Source organism: Sitophilus oryzae, unplaced genomic scaffold (genome assembly GCF_002938485.1).
Source record: "Sitophilus oryzae breed Bouriz unplaced genomic scaffold, Soryzae_2.0 scaffold_41_pilon_pilon, whole genome shotgun sequence".
Lineage (NCBI taxonomy): Eukaryota > Metazoa > Arthropoda > Insecta > Coleoptera > Curculionidae > Sitophilus > Sitophilus oryzae.
In genome coordinates, this window is record NW_022146996.1 from 1,484,993 (window position 1) to 1,512,919 (window position 27,927).

The 27,927-nt window shown below is 32.9% G+C and overlaps 1 protein-coding gene across 2 annotated transcripts in view; it reads left to right on the forward strand.

The window, feature by feature from the left end:
- Positions 1–27,927, forward strand: part of LOC115885815 (reversion-inducing cysteine-rich protein with Kazal motifs) — a 181,603-nt gene that overhangs the window by 122,431 nt on the left and 31,245 nt on the right. Inside the window, exons 5-9 of one of the 2 annotated variants that reach the window (XM_030904839.1) lie at positions 12,623–12,842; positions 15,182–15,321; positions 20,703–20,836; positions 22,632–22,881; positions 24,858–25,104. In XM_030904839.1, the coding sequence (XP_030760699.1) occupies positions 12,623–12,842; positions 15,182–15,321; positions 20,703–20,836; positions 22,632–22,881; positions 24,858–25,104 (991 nt within the window). The remainder of the gene's footprint in view (positions 1–12,622; positions 12,843–15,181; positions 15,322–20,702; positions 20,837–22,631; positions 22,882–24,857; positions 25,105–27,927) is intronic. The other variant, XM_030904840.1, reaches the window with a different exon arrangement.

The window sequence follows — 27,927 nt, forward strand, 5'->3', positions numbered from 1 at the left end:
AGAGTATGCGTTGATTTTCGAAAGTTAAATGAAATTACCATTGGAAACGCATATCCTCTACCTAATATAGCAGAAATTTTAGACCAGTTAGGAAAATCTCATTATTTTACTACCTTAGATCTTACTAGTGGATTTCATCAGGTAGAAATGGACGAAAAAGATAAAAATAAAACCGCTTTTAGCACTAATACAGGACATTACGTTTATAACAGAATGCCTTTCGGTTTAAAAGGAGCTCCCGCCACATTTCAAAGACTCATGAACACAGTTTTAAGCGGTCTTAATGGTATGAAATGCTTTATTTATTTAGATGATATAGTAATTTATGCAAACAACTTAAATGAACATAACGATAGATTAATTGAAGTTTTTCAAAGATTTAGACAACATAATTTAAAACTTCAACCTTCGAAGTGTCAGTTTTTACGAAAAGAATGTTTATACTTAGGTCACATTATTACAGAAAACGGCATTAAACCAGATCCATCAAAAATTCAATGTGTAACAAACTTTCCGCAACCTAAAAATCCTAAAGATATAAAATCTTTTTTAGGGCTTGTAGGATATTATAGGAAATTTATCAAAAATTTCGCTAAAATTGCTAAACCTTTAACCGAATTATTAAAAAAAGATTCTGTTTTTAATTGGGGTATAAAATGCGAAAATTCTTTCCAAATTCTTAAAGATAGTATAACTTTTCCACCTGTTCTCCAATACCCAGATTTTACCAAAGAATTTATTATAACAACAGATGCGAGTAATTTCGCAGTAGGAGCAATTTTATCGCAGGGTAAGGTTAATCATGATCGTCCAATAGCGTTTGCTAGTAGAACTCTAAATAAAGCAGAACAAAATTATTCAACTTCAGAAAAAGAGCTAACTGCAATCGTCTGGGCAGTAAAACATTTCCGTCCATATATTTTTGGCACAAGATTTAAAATTGTTACAGATCACAAACCCCTACTCTATATATTTAATATCAAAGACCCTGGTTCTCGTTTGACGCGTTTTAGAATAAAACTTGAAGAATATGACTATGAAATAATTTATAAAGCTGGAAAGATTAATACAAATGCTGATGCATTGAGTAGAATAGTTAGCACAACAAATGTCAATTCTATTATTACCAATTATGATAATTTTAAAACACATCTCGAAAGCCATATAATTATTAATTCCAAAGTCAAAGAAAAAAACACAAATCTGTTTGAAACACCACAACTTATACCTATAGTTTTATTTTTGCCAAAATTATTCAACAAAAACGACTTTAAAATTCTAGAAAAAAATAAACAAATTAATACATTTTTAGAACATTACGATAACACAAATCCTTTAGACATGCCGTCAGTTTTTCAGTATCAACAAAATAATTGTAATATATTTCTATTAACAGACAACGAAAATACATTCAGTGATATTAATTATGAAAATATTTGGTCTTGCTTACTAACTTTACGAAATATTATATCCAACGAAAAAACCGAACTATCATTTATAAAATATCATTACAACTCATTAGTCAAATGGGAAATCGTTCTTCCTATGATAAGATATATTTTTAAAGACCTCTATTCAGAAATTACAATATTTAACAACAGTCTTATCAACCCCTCAGATGCTGAAAAAGTTGTATTATTAAATGAAAATCACAATTGTCCATTAGGAGGTCATCAAGGGTCATCCCGCACATATAAAAAATTATCTCAATTATATACATGGAAAGGTATGAAAAAAGACATAAAAGAGTTTATAAAAAAATGTGAACTTTGTCAAAAAAATAAACAGTCTCGAAAAACAAAAATGCCTATGGTAATTACGACCACGGCATCAAAACCGTTCGAAAAATGTTTTTTAGATATAGTTGGACCACTACCAGAAACCGAAAATGGTCACAAATACATATTAACCTTTCAGGATGATTTAACAAAATATATAATTAATATACCTATGAGAAATCAAGAAGCTGTAACTGTAGCGCATCATTTTGTAACGAATATTATATGCATTTACGGAATACCTGACATGCTAGTCACAGATCAGGGGTCAAATTTTTTAAGTGATATTTTTAAAAGTACTTGCAAGTTTTTAAAGATAAAAAAGATCCAAACAACAAGTTATCACCCAGAGTCAAACGGAGCACTAGAACGCTCTCATAAAGTTCTAGAAGAATATTTAAGACACTTCATTAAGACATCTCAAACAGACTGGGATAATTGGATTCCCTATGCAACATTTACATATAATACTACACCTCACACTGCTACACAATTTTCTCCATTTGAACTTTTATTCGGACATATTCCTACATTACCAACATCAGTTAAACAACCACCTAAAGTCAATTATACTTATGATGATTTCATAAACAATCTTAAACAAAAAATGCAACATTCTAATCAATTAGCTAAAGAAAACTTATTAAAATGTAAAAACATATCAAAAAATAATTACGATAAAAACAGTTATACCAGAATATTCGAAATTGGTGACAAAGTGTTACTTTACGACGAATCAGTTCGACGTGGCAGAAGTAAAAAACTTTCCGCCTTATGGATTGGTCCATATACCATTATAAAAAAAAAATATCAGATGTAAATTATACAATTCAAAAGGAAAAATAAACAAACTATTCATGCAAATAGATTAAAATATTTTTATTATTAAAACTAAACATAATCAGTATATATAGATTATAAAAACTAGAATTAATAAATTTTAATTAGCTTTATTATTAGTATATATATTTTGTTTTAGGTTAATTTATTTATAATAATTACCAGTAACACTTGGTTATTTGCAGTTCCTCATCCAGAAACTCTTACGATATCATGTAATAATAAAAAAAATCACGTAGATGTAATACTAAAAAATTGCGGTAGTGTCACTATAGGTAAACAATGTAAAGCTTATAGCGCATCATCAATGCTAATCCCTCATGGAAATACAGTCCAGTCCAATATTTCAAGTGATTTTATTCCACCATTCGACATTAGTGATAATTGTTGCGAAAGGATAAAGGAAGAAAAAATAAACATTAGTGAAATATTTCTCAACGAACATTATAGGAAATTAACAAAGCACATCCCCGAACTTAATGTAGCGAGCCATAAGCTAGAAGATATTGAAAAGTTAGGTGATGAAATTCTAAAAAGGAAACTTGTAAACAATTATACATTTCCAGCATCTGTAATTGCCTATATCTTAGCTCTTCTTGCTATTATTTTTATTATTTATAAATTGTATACAAAATGTACTAACAAGACAGCCTGTTGCGGAATTATTCCAAACTTATGCATTAGAGTTAATCAGTCTGTGGAACCATCTTCTAGAAATAGTGATAGATATGTTGCTCATTATAATCGTAATATTAGCCAAAACTCTGAAAATGTAGGTAACTATGAAAACTCCGAAGAAGAGAATGTTAATTTACAGGCGCCCTCGCGCAGACCCATTGGGTATGTACCATCAAGGCGACCATTAAAAGAAAAATAATTTCCGCATTTGATACATTTTTAAATCTGCAATAGTTATAAAAAAAAATGTTAGTTAAGTTAGAATGTAAGTTAGTTATAATTAGTAGTTAAGACTTGTATAATACTTTTATATATGTACTTTTATTCATTTCCATCTGAGTTATACTAATTAATTATATAAACATTTGTTTTGAGATTTCATATCACTTTCACCTCATGAAATCTCTCATTAAGGGGGGAGGTGTTGTGAACATACATTTAATATGGTTATATGTATATGTATATTCGACAAATTGTATAAAATATTATTTTTACCCTTATTCTACGGCTATGCCTAAAGAATTTAAGGTACGAAAAATACCATCAACATTATTATTCTTCTCAGAAAGATGGGTGATGCAAATAAACAGAACCATTACCTTAAGATGAAATTTGGAAGAAATAGTCATAAAAGTTGCATCATTTTAGTTTTCCTTGTAATTCGTTTACTTTCAGACGCGATGTCTGGTTTCTATTTACTTAAGAAATGGTCATGTTTGTCCCTTTGCAAACCTACCTGAAAAATATTATTAAGAAATAGTAGGTACGCCCGTGGATTTTCGGAGAGGGCAGTCTCGATAAAAGCACGGTCACAGAAGGGGACCGGGGACATTCATAAAATTTTTCATAGACGTAATACTGCTAAATTTATATTTTGTATTAAAAGTTTAAAAATAAAAAGTAATAACAACTTAGTAAGAATTTAATTATAAAAAAAATAAAGAATAACATTCCCAACAAGTGGTGATACGAGTCAAATAGAGAACTACAACATTTGGTGGCAGCGACTACAAGATTGGTGACGACGGTGGTCCAATCCAGGATCACGACAGCATGCCATTCTAGGATGTTTCTAACTTCATATCAACCAATCCTCAGCTGCTTAGAAATTCAAATGAACCTGTCTACCTTGGAGATTGATTGGATCTTATTAGCTGTGTCGAAGTGATCCTTAGCAGATCCTTAGTAGATCTAACGCTGAATATAGTTCGCTACGCATCCAATTTTTCTTTTATTCCGCTTGATATTTCGCATAATTCGCTACTAATTTACGCCGAAACTCGCTAACACCGACTTTATCATTTACGACCGGAGGGATAAACTCAACTTGTCCAGATACGCTCATTTTGCTCCTAGTGCTTAGATTCCACACAATCCAAACTGAATGTTTGAAACATTTTCAACCTAGATATCGTCATGCAAGTCGTTACACATGCTAGAGACTATGCCTCTCTACTTGTCCCATTCCACGTGGATGTCAACCAGTATTCAGGTAGTGAGATATGGCTAGTTCATATTGAAAGTATTCGTTTTTTTTTAGGTAAAAGAGTATCCCTAAATGATTCCTTTATTCGGGGTTGTAAAACTCATATATTAACGTCGCATAAAGATTTAAGTACATACATAGGTAGCTTAGTTTATGTATTTTAAATTAAAATAATATAGTACCACTTTATTTATGTTTGTTTACGCATAATATGAAAAGTGTATGCATTTTATATAAGATTAAGATAATCGGATTTGCTAGTTGTATATTAACTATTAGACATTTTTGTTAAAAACTATTTAAACATGTTTTTACCGAAACAATATTTTATTTCCGAGAATATTTATTTTATGTCGTGCTTTAGTAGTTTGTTTTCGAGATATCTACAGCGTGTTGTGAAATCTACTATATAATAGTACTCTGGCGCCTAGATTACCCATCTGGACATTTACATTTATTTCTAATTAAAAGAAATTACACCTTTATTAAAAAGTAGCCCTGTGTAAATTAATAAACGCTTCGTTCTCATCTTCTACAAAATTTTACACAACAACTTTTTTAACATTCACAATGTGTTAATTTATTACAACACTATTTGAAGGGTTATTTGCTATTAAATATGGCGTATACAAGGAATAAAGTTCTTGAAATACTAGTGAAATACCTGAATTAAACTGAAAAAGTCTGAAATATAATGAGGTGGTTAAAATTATAGTTTAACTTTAAATTTTACATAGGTACCTACTATTTCTCTCTAGTATTTCTAATCACTAAAGATAATTACCAAGTACATTCATGTAATACCTAGTATATTACTGATATAGCAATACTAGACTACCTAAAGTTGAAAGTTTCAGTAAAATGTAAGAAAAATTAAAAATATATATAGCTGAAATATTAATAATATCTATAACTAAATTTAAAGTAATAAAATAAGTAATAAGTAAAATGGGGTATAATTAAAAAAAATGTATATATGAAAAATATAAATTATATATTTATGAAACAATCGATAGTAGGTACTTCTGAAAAACTGAAAAACTTTTGAAGATTTTTTTTTTACCTTTCCACATAAAGTCTTGAATATACCTGTATATACTTGATATATTTTTTATTTACCTAATAAACAATGAAGTTATTGAATTACTGTTCGACTTTTGTTTAATATTTTTAATAAAAAAAAAGCGCAACAAAATATTTCAACACACAAAAAATAAAAATCATGTTTGAAAACCACTTTTCCGTTTCGACTTGATCAAGAAGTTTAATGAGAATAAAATAACACATACTCAACATAACTAATATACTAAATAACACATAACTCTAGAAATTTTATTCCTCAAGAGGACCATAGATGGATATTTATTTAACTTTTAATTTTAACAATAAAATTTTACTTTTTACGTGAAAACTGTGTTTGTGCCGAGGTTCGCATCCATCTTATTTCGCAAGCGAAATCGACCCTTATCAACCGACTACGGTAGCGCCCTCTCTCGAGACCTCTTGAACCACGAGGCGATTCATATCACCGAAATCGAAAATCCGAACAATTACTTTAAAAACTCAAATCTGTCTCCATGGCAACAATTTTACTATATAAAAAATACCACCTTAGAATTTTAATTACCTTATGAATTTATCTCGATTTTTTTCTAGCCATTTTTAAAATACCTTTGTGAAGAGATTTGTTCAGATAATGTGTTGGCTCACTACCTTTTCCTGTTATTCTTCTGGAGTCTGTAACTTGTAGGGGTGATATGACGCTTCTTTTCAGCACTGCTTTTTTTTCGCTATTACCTTCGAGCACTAGAGCCAGCAGAATGATCCTCCGGTTTTCTTTTTCGCGCTTCGCCGATCCGACGACGGTATCCGAAACTGACGCCTACCTGTATCTGAGACAACCGAATAGATCCTTGAAACCGACGCATTTACGAAACGATATGGTCAAAGGTCAAAGTCAAGTCAATAGTCGTCAGTAAGTCAGAAATACGCCTGTACGGCCTAAGAACGCTGGATTAAACTCATCGCCACTTCTGATGTAATCGGGAGATTAATATATTTAACAGCAATTGATATTTTTAAAATATAATTCTCACTAGCTTGACAAACAATGTCTTCCCTGGGCCGAAATCAACAATCTCTGACATTCAACTGTTTCCAAAGCCTACTACTCCGCTACTCCCAACATCAGCGGACACGGGGTGCAGGCACGGCGTGAAAACGACTGCCTATCATAAGGATCATAGGCGTCGATAACACATTTCATCTTCGATTTCTTATTACTTCTTATTCGAAAATATGCTATAAAAAAGATCATACTTACACAATTTCAAAATTTAATGTTATTTAATATTTAATAGCGATAACGGGTGTTTGAATTTAATAACATTTTTATTCACAAGTGTTTATCAATGTTTTGTTTGACCTTTTCGGTATTGGCATTGGTACATCACATTTTTGGAAAATTTTGAAAATGAACATAATACCAGTAGTAATTGTTTTGGATTTTCTTTTGATATATCGATTATCATCAAGCGGGACCTGACCAAAGATTTAATTATAACAAGCATCTTTAATTATTATAAAAGTCTACATTTGATTACTTATAATAATTTTTTGCCACATATTGAATTAAATAAAACTAAAATAAATTTATTGTCTATATTATGTTATGATACTATGCTGGGGCGTCGGCTTTTACTAAACCTCGTGGGTGCTCATCAGATATGGGTAAATGTAAAAAAATTCCAGATTGTTTTATTTGTTGCATTTATTACACTTTTTACTTAAATATGCGACATCTTATAAATACGATAATGAACACAGTATTATTCGAATTGACGGATTTCGTATAGAAGCCAAAAAGTTACCTTGCGTTCCTAAGGGTGGCTGCAACGACGCCGACGTCCAGTAATCCTGCTGTTAAAACTTCACAATTGGTTTTTATGCATAAAAATCAGCTGTTATATTTTAACAGCAGGATTACGGGACGTCGTTGCAGCCACCCTAAGTAGTTTAAAATTCGCTTCCAATTTAGAATAATCATAATTACTATATAAATATACAGGGTCGCTCTTATATGTATTGAAACTGTCGATTATTAGATAAAATAGAGGAGGCACCGCAAAAAGTTAAATACAAAAGTTATAAGATTTTTAAATATCTATTACTGAGTAATGAATTTAAGTATACAGGGTCGGTTATAAAGTCGTGGCACATCAAAGTTTAATTTTTTAAAATAGAACCCCCTGTATATTATTGCATATTTCAATTCTTCCTTCAAATTCTAAGCAAAAACCGAAATACACACAATGTACCTCAAACCAACCGTTTCCCAGTTATTGACTTTTGAACATATCACTTAAACAATTTGATTTAATTAATTTCTATATGTTCAGTTTCATTTAACGATGCCATTCTACCGAAACTGTATTTAACTTTTTGCAGTACCTCCTGTATTTTTTCTAATAATTCACCGTTTCCATACATAAAAAACGACCCTGTATAAACTCTCTAAATACTTTTAGAGCCCCTACAGGCGCTCAGTTACTTAACACAGGCGGACTGTTTACGCAGTTTAACCTGTACTTCAGCTTGATGTACAGATGCAGTTTTATAGTACAGTTTTAGCTACAATCAAAGAATATTTTAAATTATAATATTCGTTGCTGCAATGAACTTAGTAATACGAGTGTCTCATTCGCAGGGGCGCATATACGGGAGGGGTAATGGGGGTAATTACCGCTCCCAGGAAGACATTTATAAATGAGAAAATCTGGTATAAATTAAAATTGTCACAGAATAAATTAATAATATCAATCAAAACAGAAATCCAGAACAATCTAGGTTTATTTCTTTCGATAGTCACAATACCTTTAAGCGAAAATTTAATTTAAATTTATTACTTTATTTAAATATTGCCACTACCTCTCCCAGGCTCACTTTCTGGATGCGCCACTGCTCATTCGTGTTCAAGTAGGTATTTCAGCACATTTTTTTGAAGTGAAAATGGCCACCCAAGTTCTGTCTTGCATTTTGCACGCTTGTGTAATAAAGAAAAAGCAGATAAACAACGTCTATAGTTAATAGAAGCAAAATGGATCAAAGATTGGCTACTTAAAGGAAATAATTATTCCCATGTCAATTTGCTTGCTGATTTAAAAGATGAAAAACAGGATTGTTTTAACTGCCTAAGAATGGACGAAGGGACTTACTTAGAACTATTGAAATTAATTAAATTGAAAAACTACCACAGTATAATGCGCATCATGCATGTACCAAAGAACTTTTAAGAGTTTTTGAGCGGCATATTTGCGGTGGATGAGATAAGCATCACTCAAAATTGCTAAATTGATCAGTTTTGAAACCTTTCAAATGGGTCGAAAAAATACTACCCCTAAAAATATTTGCATTTGTTTAAGACTTACCCTGATGTATAAACATTTCCTATCTAAAATGGAATTAATAAAACCGCGTAAAATAAGTCGCTGCGCTGCACGCTGGTGTCAAAAATGTGAGAAGCAAAACCGCGTGTATATACATGCATAAAACGAAGAACGTGTGTGTATATACCGCATAAAACGAAGCACTCCTGTAAAGGGTGTTTCAAAAAACATGTGCACTTAAAAATAAGATTTATTTTTCAAATCAACATAGTTCCGATTCTGCTTTGTTTCGTAGCTACAGGGTGCTAACGTCTTAATATTTTTTCGATTTATTATAATTTTCTTCCAAGTACTTTTAGCGTTTCGAATGAAATTTTGAGGGTAAAAATTACTATAAATGCGATATATTTTAAGGCTAAAAAAGTGTCGCCATATTCACCACGAACGTGCATATCTATCATATGCACGTGCATATCAAACGTACATATATATTACTGGAATATTTTTCTAAAAAAGCATGTACGCCACTGACTTTTTTTCTTGTTAGCAAAATAGTGTAAACAATTTAATGCCGATTAAAAGTTGTCTCTTGATATATCTGGATGCCGCTGTGGCCCGGCACCCAGAATAATTTAATTCTGTTCCTTCGTTCAGAGCTCCCAGTTCACCCAGGCATTCCCAGACTAGTCTCGACGATACCTTTGGGTTCATAAGCGCCCCAAGTGCCGCCTGACTGTCTGAGCTTACCTTATTGATGAGCTTACCTGAATAAGCTCTTCTATTGTTTTCTCCCGCACATTGTAGAATGGCGAAGATTTCTGTCTGGAATACGATTGAGTGTTTACCCAAGGAAAAGGATAAGCTTTCCCCAAATACTCCAGCTCTTGTTCCTTCACCAGTCTTTGACCCGTGTGTATACCAGGTTAGTTCATCATGAAGGAATGTTATATTACACATTCCTCGATCCATTTTGTTCACTTCGAATGGTTTGTGGTAGTGATAAAGAGGGGTCATTTGGTCCGATCTCATTTGGAGTAGAGATCCTCCGATAGAATCTCCCATCTTTAAGTGTCCTGTTTCTGTCCTATTTCCCAGCGACAAGACACCTTGTTGTCGAGTCCCATTCTTGCCTCCTCCTGGATCACTATATGAAGAGGCGGAAGAGGCGGAAGCGCCTCCATTGATGCAGTGGGCGTTGATTTCATCGCCCCTGTTATGCTCAGACAAGCAAGTCCTTGCACCTTACTAAGGCTGAGCATTGTTGTTTGTTGCATTACCTTAGGCCACCATACCAAGGATGCATATGTTACTGAAGGCCTCACCACTCCAGTGTACAGCCAGTGCACCATCTGTGGTCTGAAGCCCCAGATTTTTCCATGAAGTCGTCTGACTACCGCTAGTGTAGTCCCGCCCTCCTTGTGACATTTTCCAAATGTCGGTTCCAGGTCAGTTTGGTATCCAGCATGATTCCTAGATACTTGACCTCCCCCGAGAGAGGAATCTCATCACCGCAGAGTCTTAGAGGTCCTAGTCCCTCCAAAATTCTTCGTTTGGTGAAGGGGATTATTACGGTCTTTGTAGGACTAATATTTAGTCCCTCCCGTGTCACCCATGATTCCACAATCTTCAGGGCCCTTTGCATTCGCTCCCTTACTGTTGTGTTAAACTTACATCTGACTAACATGACCAAATCGTCTGCATATCCCAGGGTGTTGAAACCAGCCCTGTTGAGACTATCAAGCAGTCCGTCCATAACGAGATTCCACAGCAGCGGGGAGAGAACTCCCCCCTGCGGGCATCCTCCCGCAACCCGGACTGCAACAGTCTCACTTAGTAAGGTGGTATATGCCACTCGACTTTTGAGCATGCAGTCTATCCACCTGCAGCAGGTCTCCTCTAATCCGAGGTTCCTTGTAGCTCTCGTCAGTGACTGAAATGAGGTGTTATCAAACGCCCCTTCTATGTCGAGGAATGCCCCTAAAAGCACTTCTCTTGTTTCGAACGTCGACTCCACTTTGCTTACTAGCTGATGGAGTGCCGATTCGGTTGATCGTCCTGCTGTGTAGGCATGCTGGTCTTGGTGAAATGGTCGTTTTCCCATTACTTCATCCTTAACATATCTGTCCATTAGTTTCTCAAGAGCTTTTACTACAAACGACATAAGACTGATGGGCCTAAAGGCCTTCGCCGTAGAATAGTCTAGACGCCCATTCTTGGGTATAAAAGCCACCCTGGTCAGCCTCCAAATTCTCGGTATATATCCTTAGGCCGACTAGTAGGCCAGATTATAGGCCGATCCGATTATAATGTCCTTCGGCCCTTCTCCGTTCGTTTTTATGTGTACCGCTGTCAGATCCCAGTTGCAGAATTTTAGTAAGGGCAGTACTTTTATGTGTGTTTTTTATTAATATGCAGGCCCTAGGTCTGTCAGAGGTTCTACTGTATATAAGTTCCACCCCGACTCCCTTTAGGCCTTTTATTTGACCCTGGTTTATCCAGAGTTCTTGTATCAAGGCAATGTCACAGGTCTCCATTACCTTACAGAGGACAGCCGAAGCTGCCCTACTGTGGTGCAGGTTCGCCTGGACGACCCTCATTTCGAGACTCAGCGCCCGTCAGTGCCCGGAAGAAGACCCGTCCGAGCTTATAGTACGCCTTGAACTGGGTCTGCTCAAGGGCACTAAAAGACGCTAAGTCGATGGAGAAGGCGATGGTTTGGCCATTCTTCTCCACCTTCCTGCTTAGTGTAAGCCAGCCTCCCACATTCAGGCTAGGGTTTTGACGCCCAAGCCAGGTTCTGGCTTCACTTTCCTCGACTGTTACAGGACGTTAAAACTTTTTAAAATTAAGTTTTTTCTAATTATCTTAAATACCATTATTTTTTTATTTAAAATTGCTGTAGGTTGGACTAATAGTAATAATAACTAATAGTAATAGTATTTAATAATTAATTAAGGTAAAATATATAATTTATTAATTTTAATTGTATTTTAATTTTATTAATTTTGATTAATAGATAAAATTGCGTTTATCTCAAGGAGCCCGAATTCGACAAAATATCAAGAGATATATTTTAATTGGCATTAAACGGCCTACACAATTTTGATATCGAAAGAGAAAAAGTCAGTGGCGCACATGTTTTTTTTTTGAAAAATATGCCAGTGATAAGTGATAACCCATATGCACGTCTCTGATGAATTTATCGACACTTTTTTAACATTAAAATATGTAGCATTTATAGTAACTTTTACTTTGAAAATTTAACTAGAATCACTAAAAATACTTGGAAGAAAATTATAATCGAAAGATTATTAAGACTTTTACACCCTCAACCTTTATCTTATTTTTACGTGAGGAATCTCCCCACGAGAGATGGCACATGTTTTCTGAAAAACCCTGTATATCTTCTCTAGTTTAGGATTACCTAGATAATAAACTGTTATTTTATCTTCTAGATATGTCAAGAGGAGATTCGTGGGCGGGACGAATATGCTGTTCAATACCGCACAGCGAAAGTTGCCGAAGAGCGTGCGCAACTGGAACGCCACAAGAAGACTTATCTCGAAGTTGTAGAAAAAGCGACGAAATAGCATTTTTCAGTTGCATTCACAAACAACAAAAAGGTGAAGATTGTTGTGGAAATGCTAGAACAATTGAGTGTAGAGAAGTTTGTAGGTTAGTTAGTATGACTTTTCATTTCAATCTCAATAAGTATGAAAAAAAAGTATTTATATAGAATTGGTTTTTAAATTCTTTAATGCCACTTTTCCACACAATTATCACGGGTTTTGCGGAAATAAATACAGTTAAAATTAAACTCGCAGGATTACAATAATTTTGAAAATGAACACTTTATACATTTTTCGATATTCCTTCAATAAGAACGGTTTAAATTTTTGAGATTTTTTGGATTTATTAATTTTTGAAGATAAATAAAAATGATAAATACTTTGTTACTTTGTTTGTTGCTTATATATACTTTCTTTGCGGATGTTCTTAGCAAACGCTTAAGCAGCGCCCTACAGCGATCCAAAACAATTGTAATACAGCCTCTAACTCTACACTATCCCCGAAATGTTTTTCACCAAATGTTTTACGAAATATTTCTGTAAACATTTCGTGAAACATTTCGCAAAACATTTCTGGAAATACTTTCAAAAGTAAACTCAAATATAAGCCCGTGTTATAAAAATTAATTCCCATGTTTCCTGAAATAGATCGAGACGTTTTTTATTACTTATACAATAAAAATTGAGTAACTAACTAACTTTAATAATTAATTGTTAATCCAGATTAACAATAAAAAACAAACAACCAATCACGGCGCGACTCGATCTATTTCAGGAAACGTGGGACCTAATTTTTATAACACGGGATTATATTTATTGTACTATTTTGTGAAATAGCACGAAGCAATCAAGGTCAAACGTTGTGGTGGCTTCAGAAAAATAAGTAAACATGGAGCATGAATAAATATCATTAATTCGTAATGGATTATAATGTAATACCACTATATTAAATTGATATAAAAAATTAAAAATAGTGCATTTAGAAAACAGTTACCGACGGTTGATTAAATTGACTATTCCTCCAAGGTTACACAATAATATTTAGTTTTAATCATTGTCTAACATTATTAATTACAATATAGTAAAAAAATATATTTCCAAAAGTTAAAATCGTAAAACTGCAATGCAATACGGAGTGACTTTTCTGGTTCGCTTTTTATAGGTTATAATCCACTGTGTTAATCTATTTAAAAAATCGTCTAATTATTTCTTATTTTTGAATGGATTTATATCAAACCATGTTACTATTATATATAAAAGTATCTTTTATTGACATCAGGTCAAACAATAATTTTCCTAATCAGCTAGATATGATGTTGCCAGTGTTACTTATCAAGCACAAAACACACTACGAAATATCATCGTAACCACAGCTATTTTAGAAACGTCTAAGTTTACTATTTCCTTGAGATTTACAAAAAAAAGTCCTTTGCCTCGGGTACAGATACCACCACGTTTTGGAAATAGCTCAAAACGAAACAAAATTGAACGAGGCAACAGGAAACACCAAAAAAATACCCCATGCCCTCCTCACTAGTAGTTGTCAGGCGCTTTTAAGAATCTAAAGCAGGTCGAGGCAAACCGAGATGGGTCAAGACAACTGAAAATAAAACGAAATGCGACTAAGTTGGGTGACGAAATGCGACATTGATCTGCTTCGAAAAGTTCTCCGCATTGTTTAGAGGCTGTTTAAGTTTTGGCAGAAAGCCGAGCAAACCAAACCAACCTAAATTTATTTCTATTATCTATGGAGTAATGTCACTGTTTTATGCAATGACCGGCATAACAAATAATGGACACCTTAAAATTTTCATGTAATTTAAAATTCAATATTTTATGTTCTAGTAGGTCGATTTTGGTGATTTATTAAGTAATTTGTAGCTAAATTATTTGATTTTTAAACTCTTTTTTAAATTAAATTCCCACTCGTCTGTGATACGAGTAAAAACTATTTTTTAATATTTTTCTACTGTCACTGTCTTGGAAAAGTCATATTATCATTGTTTGTTGGCAGGTACACAGACGAAATGATTTTAAGTCCAGCAGTTGATCACTACCATGTTCAATTAAAGCAACACTAGTGGATACAACTTCTGGACTTCTATGCTAAAGTAACTTCCTACAAACAATATTATGACATTTCAATTATGGTGACTACCTAGTGACATTAGAAAAGCAATAAACACTATTTCGTAAGGGTGTTGATGTGGACCAAAAATGGCACGATTTTAATGCTAAAATTGCTTTAAGTTTGGTTTGGTTTGGTTTGGTCAAACCATTCTACAGGGTGTTTCATCAAAATTATATTTTTTCCCTCGTATGACAGATACAAAGTACAATTTAAAGAGATTTTTCTTAAAAGAGAAAAAAGAGGCTAAAAGTTAAATAATTGAGCTACAAATTGCCTAAAAAATAATTCTCCTGATGAAAATATTTCTGTTACAGAGATATATTTCGAAGTCAAATGACAGCAACAAAACACCAAAGACAAAAATTAAAGGATGAATGTGAACAAAGAAGTCCCAAAGTTATAGAATGTGTAAAAGATCTTATTAAAGTGACGCCGGTAGAAAACTCTCTGAAACGTAAGTAATAAATAAAAAATATAGCACACTGACTCTGTATCTTAATAATACTCTTCATGAATGTTATAGACAATGACTCAGACTTCCGTTGTCAATAATTATTATTTTAAGTTACACAACGTTTTGTATCAACGTTTTACAAAAGGAGGATGGGCTGTGAATCGACTCGGACCGGTCGACTCAACTAAGAGCTGTCGGCAGCTTTTGGCCTCGTCGAGGCTCGTCGACCGGCCCGATTCAGTGCGCGGGGTTACATTTGCGTCTATGTATACTAAAACTTGCCGAGAGATCTCAGTGGAGTCGACCGTTCTGAGTCGATTCAGTGAGCGTCCTCCTTAAGAGTCTATTACGCTGTACTTTCGGGTCGCTCTCAGGGGTCGGGTAAAGCGGGTATGCGGCTGAAGGAAATATATATTATATTTCAGAAATCTGCCTAAGACTTAGCCCGATCCTGTCGTTAAGCCACACCCAAAATTCCAAACACACATGCTTTGATTAAGGTTTGCAGAGCTTCAGCATTTGCCATAAAATAGCGAGCAATTTTTTACAAAACCATAAAATTATATATCACTGTAATCACAAAACTTTAATCTATTTCTGCATTGTAACGGAATTTTAAATTATGTCTTTATTTTCGAGAAAATTTTGTCCAAACACAAGGAATATTTTGTTGATGTTTGACCATCAAGATCTTAAAAATAAAGTAGTTGTCTAAAAATGTGCTACAATACGGATATAGTATATTAATCCTTTATCTTTAATTTCCTTCTTCATTTGTGTAAAAATACCTAGCCAGTTTTACACAAAACGTTAAATGCCGAATGCTTATATTGCTACTTTTTCGGACTAGTGAAATGCAGTAGCGTGGCGTGGATAAAAGGGCGGAGGAGGCGCAATGATCAATAAAGGATCAAATAAATTACAAACATTTTTTAAAATAATAAGACTACATTAAAACTTTTATTTTTTTTTTTTAATTATAAATTTGTTTATTATAAAAGTTAGTATACAAAACAGTTATTTCAAAGATGCAAGCGTCTTGTTTTAACCGATTTAAAAGAATCAATTATTTCGTCTATATTTAGATCCTGGGCTGTATCTGCTTCAATACTGGGAAGTGATAAATAATCCTCTGGTACTTATTAAATTCTTTCTAATCTACTGAAAGATCCTTCTGCGCCAGCACTGTTGGTGGCTATAGTGTAAAAAATCCTCAGTAATGCCCATAAAGATGGATATGAAGACTCTAGGTCATTGGAAGTTAAAAATGATAAATATTCGTCAGGTGCAAATTTGTTGTCATTGCATTAATTTCTTCTAATAAACTGCAAAAATGTTTATATTCATCAACTAAAGAATAATCCATAACAATCCATAAGACATTTTAAATTGTCATCATTGACGTCCATATCTATCCATATTGGTCCATATCCAATAAACAATTAAATTTTTGGCATATATTAAGGAAGTCTTCGAAACGATTCTCTAGAGTACCAGTTAAAATGTCTAAAGTACCATAAAACACTGATATCTTGAAATTATCCTCAGAATTTTGATGTAGGTAATCATTCTAGATTTCATCATGATTTTTTTTTATTCGTTGTCTTTTTGTGGAAAATGATGTTGACGTATTGCATTTATTTGCCAAAATAGTAGCCTGTTTTTTTAAATTTTCAAAATATTTTTCACTAGAAATTTCATTAAGAAATGATTTGAGATCTATAGTTACCGCAGTAATCATATGAGCAGCTGTACAGGGTTGGTCAAATTCGACGCTTTTAAATGGAAACACCCTTTTCTATAGGAGATAGACGAAAACTAATATCGGTGTCTGGAGCTCAATTTTCATCAAAAACATGATGGTGAAAACCGCACATCAATATCTGTTACCGTTTCGGAGTTACGGGGTGCTTTTCAAAAATGTGCATTTTTAACAAATCGCTGTAACTTTTTTACTATGGAAAATTTTGTATTTCTATGAAAACATTTCCAAAACACCTTTTTACGTAGAATTTAATGGTTTAATTATAATTTTTTTAAAATTAATAATTTTAGAGTTATCAACAGAAAAATTGATTTTTTATTTGGGACACCCTCTATATTTTTAATTAACAGAAAAGAATTTAAAATTGCCTTTCCAAAAATATAGCACACTTGATATTTTGTTATAATCCCCTTCGAAATACAGAATTTTTAAAAGTTCGCCACTTTAAACTAGTAGGCTTTGGCACTTATTGATGATATGCCCTTAATGGAACTCGAAAATATTTTTTTTTCAGCAAGACGACGCACCGCCTCTGAACGCTGAAGCTATCAGCAAATTTTTGCAGCCAATTTTAAGAATAATTGAATAGCTAACCAAGATTCCAGCCGTTGGCCGTCGAGGCCGCCTGACTTAGTGCCCATGGATCTAATCCTATGGATATATTTGCGGAAAAATAAAGGTTCCTTATTCTTCCGTATAACCTAGACAAGAATTAGAAATACTTAGCAGTTATGAGAGGGTATCTTTCACCCCACTGAATTAATGAATTCCGCGAGAAATGTTCAAAAACTGCCCCGTCTGTCCATAACATAAGACGGTCGATATGTCGAACACCTGTAGCAAAATCTCATGTCTTGGTTTGCTATTTTTTTTTGTTATTAGATATAGTTTAAATGTGTTGATGTTGGTTAAATATATTTTAAATTGTTATAAAATTCTGCATCTCTCATAGCAAATATTATTTTCGTTTTAATTGATGCTCACAGCTAGAATTTTTTTGCATTACAACCGGTGCCGTTTAAAGCCTACTTATTTAAAGCGGGCGAATTTTTATATACTCTATATCTCGAAGAGGAATCGAGCAAAATATCAAGTGTGTGATATTTTTGGAAAGGTAATTTTAAATTCTTTTCAATATAATTACAGGGTGTCCCATATAAAAAATCAAATTCTCTGTTGATAATTCTTAAATTATTCATTTTAAAAAAATTATACTTAAACCATTAAATTCTACGTAAAAAGGTGCTTTGGAAATGTTTTCATAAAAAAACAAAATTTTCCATAGCAAAAAAGTTACAGCGATTTGTTAAAAATGCATATTTTTGAAAAACACCCCGTAACTCCCAAACGGTAACAGATATTGATGTGCGGTTTTCACCATCATATTTTTGACAAAAATTGAGCTCCAGACACCGATATTAGTTTTTGTCTATCTCCTATAGAAAAGGGTGTTTCCATTTAAAAGTGTCGAATTTGACCCACCCTGTACATAAGTTGATATTAACCTTTTGCAAGTGATTGGACAATATATTCATTTTACTCAGCACTTCATTATAATCGATTATATTTCGGTCGGTGATTCCCCGAATTTTTTTTACATCGCGAATACTTTTCTCTCCTTATTTGGTGGCGCCGCGCCGGCGCAACATTATATCCAGCCATTGTATTTTTATCACAGATTTTTATTTATAGACAATGGTCTAGCGGTAGCGTAGTTTCAAGTTTCAAACCCATATGAAAACTTTCGTACGTAGTATATATGTCTACTTCATTAGAGATTTAAATTATTAAATATAAGTAAACTTTAAAAAACAAAAATAAAATGTGGGAAATATATACGTAATTTTTTTATCTTGAAGAGCTGAAGGGCACGGTAGGGCACCGTTTGTTTTTGCGTTAAAGTTAGTTTTTCTATTTTTTTCAAAGGGCGCCAGGGGCGCTAAGCGCATAGGGAGGAGGGGGCGTTCGCCCCCCCTGGCCCCCTATACGACACGCCACTGGTGAAATGGACACCTAACGGTTAGTGATACATCTGGGCGAAACGTTGTGTAAGTTAGAATAAAGAAAATGGAAGTGCGAAATTAATTTAGTCTCACTACCCTTCGTTATACCGGGTGTTAACAAAATCGTTGCACAGATTACTCATTTGGTTCATTGTTTTTTGTAATTTGATTAAACACTATTAGTCACAAAATTTACGGAAATTTCGGTACTTTCGGTACCGGGAATTCCCAGTTCTTTCCAGACATCAAAGAACCGGGAGTCGAAATTATTAATTCTCGGTTCTTTCGGTACTTTCGAAACTAGGTAATAATAATTAAAAACATATTTTTTGTTACGTGCAAAAAAGTTTTGATACTTTCTAGCGGTCGAAATCAAACGTTAATGATTTCGATAACGTTAATAACAAAAGTTTGTGTAATGTTCATTATTTGTGTTAATGTTTACTTCCTCATGACTTAATAATTTGATGTTATTTTCATTTGAAACTCTTGCTAATTGACGAACTTCACAATCATTGAACGAAAATATTTTAGTACGGTTCAGGAAACTCTAATTAATACTACCAATTAAGGTTCAGATACCGGGCCTCGGTAACAATAATTAAAAAAATATTTTTTTGTAACGTAAAAAAGTCCTTTGATACTTTCTATCGGTCGAAATCAAACTCTTCTAAATAAGTAATGATGCTATTTCTTATTGTTCTTGCTTCTTTTCTCCTTTGAAGTTCCTATCATATTTATTATGATATGTTTTAACAGATATTTGCATTTTTAATTCAATATTTTAGGGCTTTTGTCTCAAATTCAGTTAAGTTGGTTTATGTTGTTTGATGTGAAATTTAAATTACCTATACTTTTTTCTTTACTTGTGTTTATGTTTGTGTGTTCATGTTAATTTTATCATGACTGATCGATGACTTAATAATTTGATATTATTTTCATTAAAAAGCTCAATTTTTTATTCATTTTACTTTGAAAAACTATCCCTTGCCTTCTGATTGATGAACTGCACCACCATTGAACAAAAAATAGTCTGTACCGAAAGTACCGGAAAAATCGGGAAACCCCGGTTCCTAAGAGGTACCGAAATTCCCAGTTCCGCAAAACAGCTCCGGGTCCGAAAACCCTAATTAACATAACCGTGTTTTTGTCTGAATAATAAAAAAAATATATAAGGGTGAACCGTTTTTGAAAGACACCCGGTATATCGTAAAAAATAATTACTTTTAAAAAATGTAAATAATACACAAGGTGTCATTTAAAAATTTTGGATTAAGTGGATTAAACCATGCAAAAACCGCAAGTGACTGATGTCAATTGTTCTTTATTCTAAAATGTGAGTTTAAAGAAACTCGTTTTGAAACTAAGCTAAACTAAACTAACTATTTTGAAACTTACTAAGTTATTCGGTAAAAAGAAAAAAGAAACCAAAGAGCAGTTTCTGCAAACGATTTCATTGTCATCCGATATATTTTTGTATATAAGATTTAATTTAGTGAGATTTTATTCAAGAATTACAAATCTATTTTCACTCAGAGTATAATAGTAGAAAATAGATACAACTTATAGTATAAATTCAGGAAAACAGTATTAATTAAATTATTTATATTTAGACTTACACTGCTGTGATAAATCCAATAATATAAAATGTAGAGAGGCCTGCAAGGATGTGTTGTCGAAGACTAGTACTCTTCAAGAAATTTATGATGGATTAACAATGGGAGGATGTGGAGTCCCTTTACCACAGGTGTGTATCTATGTATATTGTAGATAAATGAAATAGTTGTTGTTTCTTATTTCTTTTAAAAGATTTTAATTAGTGATGGGAAAAACCGATTAATTTCAATAATCGAGTACTCGAGTTTCTTTCGATTGCAATAACCGAGTAATCGCTCGAGCGAAATATCACTCGTATTAAAAAATACGGTTTTTCATTTGCCTGCCGCTTGTTTAAGTACTTGTTAAAGCCAAGCGTCAAGCAGTAAGTTGCGTGCGCGGGGCACATATTCTTTCGGTGATGAATGGCAAGTAGCATGATACATGGACGGTTAAAACCAAACAAACCAAACTAACCCTTATGGTTTCGTAGACAAGTAGGAAGCGGCGAGCGATTCGCTTGATCGGTTAATTTAGTTTATTTCAAAGCATTGTCGATGTAGGTCGTAAATTTTTTTCTCTCAGATACGCAACGGATAAATATACAGGGTGGTCCGAACTGTATTCCGAAAACTTCGGCAGCATATTGTGTAGATAAAAATAAGTAAAAAAGTTCGTATAAATGTATGTCCTAAAATGCTTAGTTTCGGAGATACAGGGTGTAGAATTTTCATTTTTATTTCGATTTTATCTAAATTATTTCTGAAGCAACTCAATATTTGGATGAAAATTGGTGTCTAGGAGTCTTGTGACATGAGAAATTTGATTTTGATGTCAATATGACTCCTACTTGTAGGGGGCGCCATCTACATGTGTTTTAACTGTTTTTAAGAGTAATAACTTTGCGTCCGTACCTGTATAAAACTATGGAGTGAAAAAATATATATTTCCATGACTTTTTACGTAAAAAATGTCTCTTGGTAAAAATCGCTAAGAACAACCATTCTCAAGATATTTAGAATGGAAATAGTCAATACATGTCATTATTGACAAAAAATAAGCACACGAGTATAGTTATTTGACTGAAATTATACATTTTTATTTTTTTAAATTAATCATAATTTTTTTTGCGAAAAAATAATGATTAAACAGTTTCTCTTGAACTTTTGGCACACAAATATTTGAAATGTATGATTTCAGTCTAATAACTATTTAGTTAACATGTTAACGTAGTCAACAGAGTCAACATGATAATTTCGATTCCAAATATCTCGAGAACCATTACTCATAGCGATTTTTACCAAGAGACCTTTTTTATGTAAAAAAAGTTGTGAATGTATATTTTTTTACTCAGTAGTTTTATACAGGTATGGACGAAAAGTTATTACTCTTTAAACCAATTAAAACATATGTAGGTGGCACCCTTTACAAGTGGGAGTCATGTTGACATGAAAATCCCCCAAATTTTTCATGTTAAAAAACACCCAGACACCAATTTTCATCCAAATATTGATGTTACTTCATAAATTATTTGGAAAACATCGAAATAAATATGAAACTTCTACACCCTGTACCTCCGAAACTAAGCCATTTAAGGACATAATTTATACGACCTTTTTTACTTATTTTCTTCTGCAGAATATGCTACCGAAGTTTCCGGAATACAGTTCGAACCACCCTGTATATACGGCGTCGTATAAATTTGCTACCTGTAATGTATGTAGAAAATTCGCTCGGCTTTTTATAGAGTATTTATGTCACATTAAAATCGGATTTCAATTTATTTCGTTCTAGGATCGCTTGCTTTCGTCGCTTGGTACTCGTCACTTGCATCGCTCGTTCATAATCGAGCGATGTTGGTTATTTCAATAATCGAGTACTCGAGCGAAATTTCGCTCGAGTGATCCCATCACGAATTTTAATAACATTAATATTTTTGTTGCCAGGAATATTTTTGGCAATGTTTTCTTCATCGATTTACTGATGATTCTAACAATTCTATGGAAAAATCGAGAATTGAAAGAGTTGGTATGGATAGCGCTAAGTGGCATTGTTGTCAACGAGCTAACTCATCAGAATGCAGTAGGTTATGTTCGAAAACGTTCACGAAATCTTGGGACACAAATTCAAAAGATTTTCATATCAAATGTTTAAGCAATATTAATGAAGAACCTTTAAGAAATTGTATTGATGAAGGTTAGTATCTATTATAAACAATACAGATAAACTTAATTTTGACACAGATAAATGAAAAGATGTTTATTTTTTTTAATTACAGTTCATTTCTTCACAGGGGAAAGTAACTTAAATCGTACCGCTTTGCACAAAAGTTTAAAAATTTACCAAAATTTTTGGGCTAGTTGGTCGTTACTATTGCGAATATTTTGATCTCTTCCTAATCTTATACATATTTTTCTCATAATTTTATTGACATTATATCAAACATAAAAATAAATTTTTAAAAGCTTTACCGCTTTGCACAAAAGTTAAAACAAATACCAAATTTTTCGGACTGGATGGTTGTGATTATTGCGAATATTTAGTTTCACCTCATTCACATCTTATATACAGGGTGAGTTTCCTACGATATTCTGTATGGGTATCTCGGAAACTACTGGAGATAGAGAGTTGGTTAAATGGGGAAAGAATTGCAGTTTTGTGGGATCATAAATACGCGCCTTTTAGATTTTTGGAAAAGTTCGTGGCTTACTAGATGTTTCAAAAAAAAAACAAATTTCGGCTATTTTGAAAATTATTACTAATTCCATTATAATCTATTTGAGACAAAAAGTTTTCAGATACAAGTTGTAGATAATCACATCCTTAATGAGATTGTGTCCTCCGTTTTTTTTAAAGCCTCTCATTTTTGACATATGACTCAAAGGTTTGTTTTTTTTAATGGAAACCATAGTTGCTTCTAAAACATATACCATAATTGCTTCTGATCGAGCATTATGGTGTTAACACCATACAAACTTCTAGCATTACCTTTGTTTATTTTAATCAGATGCAAAAAAACGCAACGGAGAAATTTTTGGCTAAATTTAAAGTGTTATATTTTTGTTATTTTTAGCCCTATTTTCATGATTTTTTTAGCAAACTGTATATAATCAAATCGGCTTTAATTCGTAAACTAAATTTTTTATAAACTTTAGTATTTGGCATATTATGCAGGGTTAATCGAGGGGTTGTTTTTTCCCTAACTTTAAAACACCCTGTACAATAATTTCGTGTGTAAATTTTCCGAGAATATAATTTTACTGTCAGAACGTCAGAACCATGACCCCTGAGCATTTTGTTTTTTGATTCATGTTAATAGATCCTTTGGTTAATCTTTAAGAGCGAAATGAACTGATCACGATCAATTTGCAATTTTTTCAATTATCATTACTTTTTGATGTAATTTTTTAATATGACTAGATAGTTTTTGTGACAATTGTCGTAATGTCATATTACGCTGCATTGGATACTTTATACTAAATATAAAAAAAAACGTTAAATACTAACGATATAGTCCTGGTTTTAATAAACATTAATAACTATAACAGAACTAACAATATTAAAGAAAGCATCTGTAATACTTAAGCTTTGACTTAAGTAAGTATACGAACAGAAAAAAAAATTGTAAAAAGTACTCTATTACTTTGCATTGCTTTCCTCGGCTGCTCTAACTGCCTGTATACGTCCGTTCACACTGTCATTGAGGCTGAATATATCATATTGAGTTATGCTTTCCCGTTCTTCTTTAAGAACCAAGGTTTGCACAGAGTGTTTTAAAGCAAGGGTAAAAAACAACCCCTCAATTAACCTTGTATAATATGCCAAATACTAAAGTTTATAAAAAACTGACTTTACGAATTAAAGTTGATAAAATTATATACAGGTTGCTTATATTCAAAATTGTCAAAATTCATGAAAATGCGGCTAAAAAATAACAAAAATATACACTTTAAATTTGACCAAAAATTTTTCCGTTCCGTTTTTTTTTTCATCTGAGTGTCTATACACAATGACATTACCAAACACAATAAAAATGTACACCTAACTTACTCCGATGCATTATCAAACTCAACGGTGTGCAAAAAATGTAGACCCTTTCAACCATTCCGAACTCAGCTTAAAATATGAATATAAATAATTGAACCTATACTTCATAAGTATATTTATTTTAGTTGACGAACCGTGCGAACTTGGATGCGACGGCCTCTCCTTTTGCACGAACTTTAATAATAGACCAACCGAATTATTTCGGTCTTGTACATCGCAAGCAGACGAAGCAGCCAGGAGCGAGGTAACGATGTGGCAAAATCAAAGTAATATTACGTTAAGAAGTATCACATTACCTCTTAAGTCGATGGAAAAATATGCAAACATTTGGAAGGCTGTGGCTTGTGCTCTTCAAATCAAGCCATGCTCGAGGTCAGCATGCGTGTTATACTAATCGTACAACGAAATAAATAGTGGCTATGTTACTGTGAAAGTCCAAAATCCGGTGAATTTCAGCATTCACCAAGTTTCTTGGCGTATGTCTAAAATATTGATCAAATATCATTATTTCTAACAAACACCAGAGAATGTCAACATTCATTATATTGACATTCAAATATATACTCACTCGACAGAGAGATTTAATTCTCTTTAATTTACTTAATACTGAGATATTCGCTAGAACGCAACAAAAACCTGAAAAAGGCTACGAATTTTACCATCTTTTGGGCCTCCTGAGACGAACGGCGGTCGAGCAAACATAGGAAACTTCTCTTTCACGTCAAATGAGCCGATTATATCAACAATTAGCTTTCCAACACTTTTTTCCAAGTGACCCCTCTATTATTTGACTGGCTTATTATACATATTTACTTATTAAATCATGAAAAACGTTTTTCAATTAACAAGAAGAAATTGCACGTATACGCATTCCAGCAAACCTTGCGTCTTGTAGTATCCCCGAAATGTTTTACGAAATATTTCTGGAAATATTTCGTAAAACATTTCGCAAAATATTTCTGGAATAGTACGATAAATATAAGCCCGTGTTATAAAAATTAGTTCTCACGTTTCCTGAAAGTGACCGAGACGCGCCGTGATTGGTTGTTAGTTTTTTATTGTTAATCTAACACCCAATCACGGCGGGTCTTTTTATAACACGGGCTTATATTTATCGTACTGTTTAGTGAAATAGCACGAGGCAATCAAGGTTAAACGTTGTGATGGCTTCAGAAAAATAAGTAAATATAGAAAAACTGATATGAAAACAGTTACCGATGGTAAATTAAATTGCCTATTCCTCGAGGGTTACACAAAAATATTTAGTTTTAATCATTGCCTAATATTACTAATTACAATTATAACTAGCGGTCTACCATTTATCGGTTTATAAACCACGGTATTGCACCTCATGAACAAAATATACACACATTTTTTTGAAAAATTGTCTAATTATTTATTATTTCTGGTTATTATTTCTGGTTATGGTAAAGTAACATTTATACTGCAGTCTGTAGCAAAATTTAGTTTACGAATTTGGTTTTGTTTTTCTAGTTTTAATTGTAATTGTTTAATCCCTGCATAATAAATAATAGTTGAATGGATTTATATCAAATCATGCTGGGTGCTAATAAAGGTATCGTTTAGAAATTTCTCTTAAGTACAATAAAAGAACATTGCTTTTACATAATGTCCGTGAACCATACTTTGGTTAACATCGGGTCAATTAATAATTTTCCCAAGCGGATATATTGATAATGTTACCAGTATTACTCATTAAGCAATACTGCTGTTATATTAATCAATTAAGGCTCTAAACAAACATATCATATACAATTTTATATACTAATTCATTATAATAAAATTAAATCATAAAAATATTGTAATTATATTCCTGCAGCAAGTGGAAAGGTTTGTTTCTAAATATCTACTATACGTACACATAATAAACGCGTGTTCAAATATTAATTCTGTGGAATATATATCAATATAACATAAAACGGGATGTAATTAACGAAATATCATAGTAACAAAATAACTATTTTAGGAACGTCTAGGATTACGTATTTCACTGAGATTTATGAAAAAAATCCTTTGCCTCGGATACAGATATCGCCACGTTTTGGAAATAGCTGAAAACAAAACAAAATTGAACGAGGCAACAAAAACACCAAAAAAATCCTCCCACACCCTCCTCACGAGTAGTTTTCAGGCGCTTTTAAGAATCAAAAGTAGGTCGAGGCAAATCGAAGTGGGTCAAGACAATTGGAAATAAATCGAAATGCGTCAAAGTCGGGCGACGAAATGCGACCTTGACATGTTTCGAAAAGTTTTTCGCATAGTGTACATGCTGTTCAACATAAGAGCGACAAAAGCGAAGCAAAAAAATAAACCGACAAAAGGCAGTTATAAACAAGCGGTTATTAAGAAAATGTCACAATTCATCTTCAATGTTTGCGCACCTTACGTCAAGGCGAAATCTTACTTACAAGAAAACAAAGAACTTCGAAAAAAAAGGTTGAATCCAAAGCAATCAAATGCTTTGGTTCAACTGAGTTTTGATTGCTTTGGTTTCAAGCTTTTTTTCGTGATGCTTTATTTTTTTAAATACGATTTTCCCTGACGTAAGATGCACGAGCATTGAAGATGAATTGTGACGTTTTGTGAATATCAGCTTGTAGTTATAACCGTTAGTTTCTAACTTTCACCGGAGCTTATTTGTGGTTGTAGATATAGAAAGGTGAAAGTCCGAATTTGTGATACATTAATAGATGTTCGGTCTTTTACCAAACCACCAATTTTTTTACTATCTGTGTCGATATTTTTCATTCTTAATCTACGATCGACATTGACCGGTGTTAACATTCACTTATTTCAAACTTTCACAGTAACATCTACACCTTTTTGGCGTGATTTCTATTGGAAAAATGCTGGATATTTGGCCAATGAAACACAAAACTCAAATATGATAACAGTACTTGTAAAATACCACTCCGACTGAGTTTAGAATAAATGGAAATGATCTTCTCAGTAGATTTTTACTTGTAAGCAAATTTGTTTAAGCAATGAAAATTACTTTAACGTTTTATCACAGATTAGGTATCCTATAAGTATACAGATAAAAATCTTGTCCCTAATTCGTGGTACGAAAATTGTTTTTTATGACGATGTGCAAACGAGTCAAATTTCCTGTGCGCAAAAATAAACTCGCGTAAAATAACAATAAACAGCGTAATAGAGAGATATCGCTAAACC